Below are 10966 nucleotides of genomic sequence, written 5' to 3'. Positions count from 1 at the left end.
CCGGCCCCGTGTATAAAAAGGAAAGGTTCTCGCTGGCCATTCACAGTATCCAAAGAATAATTGCTTGACATACACGTTTCGCTGCATCTTTACAGACCAGAAAACCTCAATTCATCATGGCTCCAACAGCTCAAGTTGCTAAGAAAGGCTCCAAGAAGGCAGTCAAGGCCCCTCGGCCCAGCGGTGGCAAGAAGAGGAACAGGAAAAGGAAGGAGAGTTATGGAATCTACATCTACAAAGTCCTCAAGCAGGTTCATCCAGATACCGGCATCTCCAGTCGGGCCATGGTCATCATGAACAGCTTCGTCAACGACATCTTCGAGCGAATTGCCGGCGAATCTTCCCGCCTCGCTCAGTACAACAAAAAGTCAACCATCAGCAGTCGCGAGATTCAGACCGCCGTCCGCCTCAATGAAGAAAAACAAAGGGGGATGGGGTTGAAGCAAAGAAAATGGATAAAAAGAAATTAAAAAGGGAAATAAGAATGACATGAATTATGGACGATGACATTTGCTCAATCAGCCTACAAACAAACTATATATAATACAGTACGAGAAAGAGGCACGCGGGCGGGCTTGGGTGAGGAATGCAATCCTATTGATGTATATTGAGTAATGTTGGTGATGACCGATTTTTCAGTTAATTAAGTTTCGCCATCCATGTATAAGACTGTTGGATAAGATTCGTCACCCCCTCTTATTTCAACTCGAGCATTCAACACAGGCCTCTCTACATAAATGCATGTAATAATGCTAGCGAATACTCGTCACGAGGGGGCGCACTCGAATGGGGAGTCTCCGCACTCCAGTCCCGCATACCGAATGATGCCGAATCTCGTCACCCAAGTCCGCAATGGTGTAACAATACTCGCTGCAATCTGGTTGATTGCAAGGAGAGCTTTCAAGGAGAGAGGTCGCTGCTTTTTGTCGCTGCGTTTTTGGCCACTTTTTCATGATTATTTTCGGTAAATCTTTTCCGAATGTGCTTGGATTTTTCGCTAGTTACATCAATGATTGGATAGTTATTTTAAATTTCCATTTGATTGTGTTATTTTGGATTTAAAGAAGTTAAGGTAAGCGTTCATATAATATTGTACATTTTCCGTTTACTGTGTGTGTGTGTGAATGCGTGCGTGTTAGCATATGTACCTATTATACGTAGATTAAGCATAGCTAGTCGTACTGGCTTTACTGAATACAATGGATGACCCCTATTCTTCCGGGGAAGAGGCCTATGTCCAGGCGGCAATAGATGAGGGTCAGGGTTTCTTTCAGGAGGGGGGTGGAGAAGACATAGACACTAGAGCTGATTTGAATAAAGTTGATAGAAAATATAAAAAAAGGCGAAGAACAGCTAGTAGCCTAAACGTAACTCATAACCAGAATAAAAAAGAAACCGATTACATAGTCACTGTCAAAGCGACAGAAGAGGGAAAAAATATTTGTCAACTCAGCCCGGTCAAAATAGTCGAAGAAGTAAATAAAGTAATCGGAGAAATCAAGAAAATCAAGAAAGTAAATGGAACCATTTTAATTAAATGTTCTAACAAAGACCAAATGACCAATGCATTCCAAACAACTGAATTAGTAAAACTACCAGTAACATGCACTCCATACCAGACAAAAACAAAAACAAGCAAGGGAGTAATTCATAATGTAGACGTCACCATACCAGAAGAAGATCTGCATCACCTTCTTGAAGACCAAAACGTAATCTATGTCAAAAGAACTAATGGCATTTTTACCCCCACCCCCTCAATTTTGCTCACATTCAATACCGACAGCAGACCAACCAAGGTCAACTTTCTATATGAATCTTATACAGTAGACTCATATAACCCGCCAGTGGTACGCTGCCATAAATGCCAGCTATTTGGTCATGTTCAAAAATACTGTAAAAAAAGAAATACGATGTGTAAGATGCGGAGGCAACCATACATTCGAACAATGCACAAGAAAAGAAGACCCTAAATGCTTTAGATGCAACGAAAATCACTCGGCAGCCTACAAAGGATGCACGTTTTACAAAACAGCTCAGAGTATCCAAACCATAAAAATAAAGAAGCAACTTACATACGCCCAGGCCACTAAAGAATTCAAAAGTCAGCCGATCCCCGCACAAGACCAGACAAACAAAGAAACCTCTACCCAAATAACTAGTCATCCCAAATACAATACCACTACCGTAGAACAGCCCGAACAAGCACCAACGACAAACGACCCCCAGACCAATTTCCCCCAACCCAACTTTAAGCCAGCTCCCACTCAATCTAAAATTCCTATACCGACAAAAAAAGCACTACAACCCCAGCCCGACAAAACCGAAACCCAGCAATTTCAATTGAACCCTACCGACCTTCTTTCTTTCATTGTATTCATTATAAATAACCTTGACAAAGAGACCTCTCACTCAAATCGAATACGTCTAGTAGTTGATGCAGCCAAACAATGCCTCAACATCCACAATATAGAGGCAGAGAGTCTCCATCAACGCTTCAACTAACAACAATCAAGAAGTAGACAATAGTAGATCCCCAAATCCTCTTAGTATAGTTCAATGGAACGCACAGTCCATGAATGCCCACGGACCAGATTTTTACAACTCATTTTTTATAAAGAACCAATTTACCATGAAGCCCGATATTATATGCGTACAGGAAACCTTTTTTCACGATTACAACGTATTTAATATACCAAATTACACACATGTCATAAATAACAGGGGTTTCAAAAAAAAAAGAGGGGGACTCGCTATTTATATCCACAACAGTTTTACTTTTATAAATTTTGGAACACCCATTGACGAAGAATACCAAAAAATAGATATAGTTATAAATAATCAGATTTTCACCCTGATTAATTATTACAATCCGTGCAAAAAAATCAATCTAGTAAATTTAAACAAGTTACTAGAAAATTGCCAACAAAATATGATAATAGTAGGGGATTTCAATAGCCATAGTTATATATGGGGCAGTTCAAAAAATGATTATATTGGTAAAGAAATTATAAAATTCATAGATCATAACAGCTTAGTACTTTTAAATGATGAAACACCAACTAGAATTGATCCACATACAGGAAATCATTCGAATCTAGATTTATCCCTTGCATCAATAACTTTAGCATCCAAAATAGAGTGGCAAGTTTTACCTGTTTTATTCGGCAGTGACCATTATGTAATACAAATAAATATTTATATCAATACAAATCAAACAAATAACACAAAATGTCACAACTCAGATACAACGTGGTCTTCCAAAAATGTAAACTGGGATATATATAAGAAATATATATCATCTGATATTCATCCAATTAATGTAAACAATAGCACTATTCAGGAACAATATAATATATTAACAGGCAGCATTAGAAACGCGGCAGACAAAACCATGTCCAAATCACATAAGAAAAAACACATTTTAACCCAATACCGTGGTGGTCGGAAGAATGTGATCGAGCTACAAAAGAAAGAAATAGAGCAAAAAACAGACTTAACAGAAATCTTACCCTACATGATTTAATAGATTTCAAAAAGAAAAAAGCCCTTGCTCAAAAAATTATTAGAAACACAAAAAGTAAATATATGCTCAAATACTGCAATACCCTAAATAGGACATCGGCAATAGGAAAAGTCTGGAAACAGGTAAAAAACATCAACCAATCTTGCCAAAATTTAAACAAATTTTCAAACGTAATAGACCCTGAAAATAAAACCTCAAGTATAACTAGCCCATTAGATAAAGCAAATCTTATAGCAAAGCATTTTCAGTCTATAGATAATAGATTAAATGATCACGAAAAGGATAAAAGACAGTTATATGAGAAAGAAGTGATCGATAAAGAAATCACGAAAGATGATGTCCCAAATTTTTACATCAACTTAATAAACGAAAGTTTCACCAGACAGGAATTAATAGCTGCCATAAATGATATGAAAGATACTGCCCCGGGCAAGGACGGAATTAAAAAAATAATTATACAAAATCTACCAGAGATTGCAAACAATTTTCTTCTTCATCTTTATAACACTATATGGGAACGGGGAACTTTCCCTGACCAATGGTACATTACTATACAGGTCCCAATCCCCCAAAAAGGCAAAGAACCAACAGATCACGCTTCATATCGGCCCATATCGTTAACGTCTATAATATGTAAAATAATGGAAAAAATTATTTAAAAAAGAATAACATGGTATTTTGAGAAGGAAAACATTTTTAACCCTTTCCAATCAGGTTTTAGAAAAAACAGAAATACAAAGGATCAACTCCTCAGACTAGAAACAGATATTCATAAAGGTTTAATAAATAAAGAGTTTACCACCACGGTATTCTTAGACCTTGGAAAGGCCTACGACCTGTTATGGAAAAATGGTCTAATTTTTAAACTATATAAGATTGGATTTAGGGGAAACATATTAAAATGGTCCCGCGCTTTTTTAGAAAATAGACAATGCATCGTTAGAATCGATGATACATACTCCGACCCCTATATAATTAAAAAATGGCATACCGCAAAGTAGCAGTATAAGCCCTATTTTTTCAATATTATGCTAAATGATATCGACCTCAAAGACCCCTTAGTAAAAATATCTTTATTCGCCGACGACATAACGGTTTGGTACACCCACCCACATTTACAATACGCAGAAAAGAGAATTCAAAGAGCAATCAACCAACTATCCACATGGTGCTCGAAATGGGGATTATATCCCTCCCCAACAAAATCTGCTGTAATTGTTTTTACGAATAGAATAAACAGTGTAACGGAAATAAAAATACAAGATATAGTAATAAAACAGGTTAATGAATATTGTTTCCTTGGAGTGTGGTTAGACCACAGACTCACCTGGAAAAAACATATAAACTATATCACAGAAAGATGCAGTAAAAGATTAAATCTGCTGCGTTGTATCTCCGGAACAACATGGGGAAATAAAAGTGAAATTTTATACATGATTACCATAGGTCTAATCCGCTCTATATTTGATTACGGATGCGAACTGTACGACTCAGCTTGTATCACTTAAAAAAAACAAGTAGACACAATACAATACAAAGCTCTTAAAATTATAACAGGAGCTTTAAAACTAACGTCTCTAGACACTATGCTAGTGGAATGCGGAGAAATGCCCCTGAGTCTAAGGAGGAAAAATTGTTAAACAACTATTTTATATATCTCAATTCTTGTAACGATAATCATCCAACTAAAGAAATCTTAATAACGTGTTGGCAATTCAAACAATACGAGTGGAAACCTGGTGAAGGACCTTTTATCAACAGAATAAAAGCCAACACAAGTATGCAAATTGAAAAATGGAATAGCTGTCAATCAAAATACCCATTTTGGCACCTACCAACCCCACGGGTATCCTTCATAGTTCACACTAAAATGAACAAAAAAAGTAACAATCATCATGATCTAAAGGACTGTTCCTTAGAAGTAATATCTACTATATATGCAGACCACCTACAAATTTATACCGACGGATCAAAGCAAAGTAATGATAGCACAGGGGCTGCTTTTTATATCCCAGAATTGAACATAAAAAACATGCTAAAATATCCCCAATAAGTATAGCTAGGGCAGAGTTATCAGCCATTATATTAGCCTTAGAATGGCTAGACAATTTGATATCTCTAAATGTAGTTATTTTATCTGACTCTTTATCGGCCCTAAGAGCTATTAGTAGTTATAAATATGATCAAAGTCTTGTTCTGGAAATACTATATTTACTTAAACATCTAGAAAGAAAAAGAATAAACGTGTATTTTGAATGAATACCATCACATATCGGCTTACATGGGAATGATGTTGTCGACCAACTGGCCAACAAAGCAACCAAAAGAAAATGTATTGATTTTGATATCCCTAAAAATAGAAAAGAACATGAACATGACAACAAATACGAATGTATACAAGATTGGCAACGCATATGGGACATCTCCACCAATGGTAGATATCTATATGTTATACAAAATATAGTCTACAATTTTTATTTTCCTAAAAACATAAAATAGAAAAGATGAGACAACCCTCCACCAATTTAGATTAGGAAAATGTCCATTAAATGTGTATCTACATGAATTAAAGAAACACGACGATGGAAAATGTTCGTGTTGTCATGTACTCGAAACAATTTATCATTATATATTTGAATGTAAAAGATATGAGCAATTTAGGTGGCCTATGGTCCAAGGGATAAAGAAACCTTATCACATAAGAGAACTACTTAATACTAGCGGGATCTCCTTTGCCAAGCTCTCTAAACAAGTTTTACAAGAATGTTCCAAAAAAACTTGAAATATTCACTTCGTATAAATATAGATTATATTATATCATGTTTACATCATTTCTGTAAGCAGATAAAACACATGAGTGCTATCAAAATTCTAGGACTTCTTTTAAAATCAGGTTTGCAAAGAAGGGGGAATGGGCAATCAACATTGAAGACAATTTTTGGATATAATAAACAAAATTATGTTATAATTAATAAATACAAAAATATAGGGGGGCGTATATGTATGTGTGGGTGAAGATTTACATAATGTATGTATATATATTGTTCTTATTCTTTCAAAATCCAAGTGCAGCGCGAGAGCCATAAATAGGCAATTATGTCTAAATTAACCAAAAGCCAAATCCAATTCTGTTTTAAAGCGAAAGCATGCGTTCAAGCCATTGTACATAGTTACGTTCTGAACTTCGCTTCGATTCACTCTCAACTTATCAAAAACATCATGTCTGGCAGAGGAAAGAGTGGAAATGCCCGCACCAAGGCAAAGACGCGCTCATCCCGTGCATGGCTCCAGTTACCAGTGGGACGTGTTCATCGGTTTCTCCGAAAGGGCAACTATGCAAAGAGGGTCGGCGGTGGAGCTCCTGTCTACATGGCTGCCGTCCTAGAGTACCTCACTGCCGAAATCTTGGAACTCGCAGGCAACACTGCCCACGACAACAAGAAATCTAGGATCATCCCACGCCACCTTCAACTCGCTGTGCGTAATGATGAAGAACTCAACAAGCTTTTGGGTGGGGTGACGATCGCTCAAGGTGGTGTTCTGCCCAACATCCAAGCCGTGCTGCTTCCCAAGAAAATCGCTAAATCAAGCTAGAGTTTGCTCCCGGCAAATCTTGAAACCTCAACGGCCCTTATCAGGGCCACCAATTACTCACGAAAGATTTTTTTTCTTATTTATGCATCCCCTTAATACTACTAATTATAGTAGGCATTTCTATAGCGCCGTCTATCAAGAAATTTTTTTTCGAGGCGCATTAAGTATTACCCCGGCTGTAGCCTAGCTGTCATTACAGCGCTCTAGCATTTCAAGGAATTAGTTCTGACCAGGTACCCTTCTACCTCACCTGGGTCGAGTGTGGCAAATGAAATTAATGCCTTATCAAAGGACATTAGTGCCGTGTCGGGAATCATCCACGAACTTTGAATTTCAATTCAAGCGCTGAAACTACTTGACTCTCTTTCTCTCTATATCTCTCAGTTTAATACGATAAACTTAAGATGAATACAGTTTTAAAGGCATCGTTTAACAATGTACAGAGCAAAATATTATCTTTTTAGTCAGTAATTTAATGGGAAACAACGAATATGCTATTTCCCCCCCCCCCGAAAGAGGGGTGACAATCCGGGATTGCTTTTGTTATTTCAGTTCAGTTTATTAATATCATCATTTCGCAGCCTGGGCTGAATTGCATGACAATTTACAATTAAAAACATATCATATTTCTTTCACAATTGTTTCAAATATACTACTAGTTAAAATACCATATAATTAACAAAGACAATGAATTGTCATCAATTTCCACTTATTACATCTGTTTGGGATATCTTCTTAGCATTCATATTAAATTCTGATATTGATGGTGTACATTTTACATAGAAGAAGAAGGGGGAAGAGAAGTTAAAGAACAAGGACCAAAAGAAGAAGGGGGAATAAGAGCATATATGGATGTAATAACAAGGAGGGGGGGGGGGGGGGGATTATAATGATTTCAATATGGTTCTTTTTAAATAATACTAACGCTGTGATATTTTTACATTTGACGTTACTCTTTTCCGAATCTTAGATGATACTGGTTTTAGCCTGGCTTCTTATAGCTAGAAAAGCCATTTAAGAATACAATTATATTTTTCTATTTTTCTTTCAAGCTGAATGTGCAGGCGGTCAAGTCCAATAAGGAGAAGGAGGAGGATAAACTGCAATCCCAGCGTGAAAAAGCCAAGGAAAAGGCTGCAGCGAAGAAGGAGAAACTGCAGAAGGCAGCCGCAACAAAGAAGGTCAAGCCACGCTTCAAGAAAGCGAAGAATCCAGTAAAGAAAACGACTGAGAAGAAAGAGAAGAAGAAGACTCCAAAGAAGGCACCCAAGAAGCCAGCAGCCAAGAAATCAACACCAAAGAAGACGCCCAAGAAGGCAAACGCAAAGAAACCCAAGACTGCCAAGTCCAAGAAGCCTGCGGCATGTTATTTGAAATACAAAGAAAATATAAAATACTTCGATATTGAGGAAGTTAAGAAACTATTAGAAATGTTAAAATGATGATATTAAGATATTATGTTGATCTTGTATATAATTCATGTTTAATTTTACTTGTTTTGTAAATAATATATATGTATTTTGAAATGGAACAACAAAGTCCCTCTGAAGAGGTAAAGAGAAAAAAAAAAGCCTGCAGCAAAGAAGGCTGCAAAGTCCAAGTGATTTGCACGCCAACTTTCCCATCCTACCAAAGCGGCCCTTTTCAGAGCCCCCACATATCCAAGAAAGAACGCTTGTCCAAATGCCTTTATAAGACACTATGATTATGTGTAACATTAACATTTACAAATTATAGTTATAAGAAAAACAAGAGCAATTCTTTTAAAGAATATGGCCTTTGATTCTTTGAATCATCAGTAGTTTAAAAAAATGTTACCGGGCGCTGATCGATTCTGATGAGATAGGAAGTAGGAAGAAAGCAACAACAGAAAAGTGTTTATTGTGGTGGTCGATGACTTAAAGGTACTATGTCCCATTTGCGGGCCAGAAATATGAAAAGGTTAAATTCCAACGGCATTTGAAAGATAATGCTAATTTAGAACTTCCCTGCAAGAAGGGGGCTTGATAATGTCTTTAAGTGGGAAAATAACGACTATTATTTATCGAATCGACGTAAGTGCTACCAGGTCAGTTAGTAATAGTCTGATTTTCCGACCATTGTACCGAAAGGTCCTACGTTTTGTGCTGCGCAACGATTCAATCAGTTTAATGTGGCCTTTCAAGAAGTGGGTTATTGATGCAGACAAATGCTCATATATACCCTTTGCAGCTCATGTCATGTATGTTATTACCAAGGAAGAAAACAGCCAGCCAGTCACTCATAGTGTCTGACATATTCATAATTCTTGCAAGGTTCTTGGCTGCAAAAGGGACATAGTACCTTTAAGGTAATTTGAATACTTAGGAATTGTAATTGATAACTTCACGTTTCTTCCATTTTCTCTCTTTTCTTTTCTCTGCTTTTCATTCTTTCTTCTTTCTTTCTTGTCTCCCTTGTCTCTCTTCTCTCCTCTTTTATGTGACATCAATTTTCTTCTTTCAATTATCTTCCATCTATATGTACATGTACATGTATTAGCATACAGTTATCTTGTTTGCGTACATAACAGTGTGTCATATGTTATGTAACAGTACTAAGCACATGTCTATAGTCACAAAGCAATGTTTTAAATGAAATGGTATGTGCATCATCTTACTGCTAATTAACTGCTCTTCTCTTCATTTCCCCCTCTCTCTCTCCCTCTCTCTCTCTCTCTCCTTCTTCCTTTCTCTCTTTTCTCTTTCCCTCTCTTGTCTCTCCTCCTGGACATTCGTTACGATGTACGGTTAGTCTGTTAGCAAAAATATACACTTTTTATCTGAAATTTGTATTAATTGATACATAATTGATTTCCGATCTCGTCTGTGATTTGTTCTATGTATATGTCCGTACCAGGATAATTATCTTTGGAAAATCACCCCCGGAAAACTACCCCCGAGGACAATTACCCCCCAGAGAATAACTCCCCGGAGAATTAATCCCCGAGGACAACTACCCCTAAGAACAATCACCCCGAGGAATTTGCAACACTGTGACGTATAATGTGAGCTTTTCTCAAAATTGATATTTACAGAGAATTTCATGAACCTCTAATTTATTAGTATTTTATGAAGTTCATAATTAAATTAGATGTGTGAGCGGGGGGGGGGGGGGGGCTGATGTTCCCCCATTCCTTCGTATGTCTGCCAAGGAGTAAAGTACATAAATTGTCTTTCTTAGAAATGTAACAAAACATTGATCGCAGAAGAAAATGCGTTGCAGCCTGTCTTCCCATCAATGGCCGAACAAAGCCGTATTTAGGATGTAAGATTTCAATTATGCATCCTCTGTCAATTTCCAGCTTATCGTGTATTAATGGGCCCTCATCCATGATCCAAAATCAACTTTCCTTCACGTTATATACTTGATTTGATTTGATTTGATAAGGTTTTATTCGAATATTCAACAATACAGCTGGAAGCTGATGCAAGTGAATTTACAAGGTAAAAATAATTCCATAGACATATAAATATCATTATATGCTTTTACAGTTTTAAATAAATCCAGATATAAACAATACATAGTAATTAAATCATAAACAATGAAAACAATAATAATATTGAGTTCGGTTTGCATACTTGGATATGAAATAATATAAAATCAAAGGATATAAGATCAGATATACAGTTTGAGAGTTGGTGCAAGATATCTTGATGATGTTTTAAGAGAAAAAAATCATTAATGATTATTACAATAATACATATGTTGTCATGCTGAAATAAAATATATTTTCTTGTACAGTTATTCATTTTGAAATAGATATTGCCTTCTAGTTATATCTACGGTGCAATGTCAAACGAAAATATATAATAATAATAATAATACATA

At 36.5% G+C, this 10966-nt stretch overlaps 2 protein-coding genes and 1 long non-coding RNA gene across 3 annotated transcripts; all 3 read left to right on the top strand.

Annotated features, from left to right (window-relative positions):
• Nucleotides 1-5: 5 nt before the first annotated feature.
• On the top strand, nucleotides 6-485 carry LOC105437610 (histone H2B.2, embryonic-like). The gene has a single exon (XM_011664407.2). It carries the CDS (start codon nucleotides 117-119, stop codon nucleotides 468-470), a length of 354 nt encoding a protein of 117 aa, XP_011662709.1. The 5' UTR covers nucleotides 6-116; the 3' UTR covers nucleotides 471-485.
• A 76-nt stretch (nucleotides 486-561) lies between these two features.
• Nucleotides 562-10051, top strand: LOC105437611. Its single transcript, XR_970659.2, has 2 exons — nucleotides 562-1072; nucleotides 8170-10051. It is a non-coding gene; the product is annotated as an uncharacterized LOC105437611 (long non-coding RNA).
• On the top strand, nucleotides 6728-7170 carry LOC752666 (histone H2A, embryonic-like). The gene has a single exon (XM_001176802.4). It carries the CDS (start codon nucleotides 6743-6745, stop codon nucleotides 7115-7117), a length of 375 nt encoding a protein of 124 aa, XP_001176802.2. The 5' UTR covers nucleotides 6728-6742; the 3' UTR covers nucleotides 7118-7170.
• Nucleotides 10052-10966: the final 915 nt, after the last annotated feature.

The sequence above is a fragment of the Strongylocentrotus purpuratus genome, unplaced genomic scaffold, assembly GCF_000002235.5.
Source record: "Strongylocentrotus purpuratus isolate Spur 01 unplaced genomic scaffold, Spur_5.0 spur5_scaffold_12, whole genome shotgun sequence".
Taxonomy (NCBI): domain Eukaryota; kingdom Metazoa; phylum Echinodermata; class Echinoidea; order Camarodonta; family Strongylocentrotidae; genus Strongylocentrotus; species Strongylocentrotus purpuratus.
The sequence above is the reverse complement of the archived record's forward strand: the minus strand, read 5'-3'. Positions and strand labels throughout refer to the sequence as shown.

What these genes read in the sequence shown, in the direction of transcription:
- LOC105437610 (XM_011664407.2), top strand. Translation starts at nt 117, where the DNA reads ATGGCTCCAACAGCTCAAGTTGCTAAGAAAGGCTCCAAGAAGGCAGTC.
- LOC752666 (XM_001176802.4), top strand. Translation starts at nt 6,743, where the DNA reads ATGTCTGGCAGAGGAAAGAGTGGAAATGCCCGCACCAAGGCAAAGACG.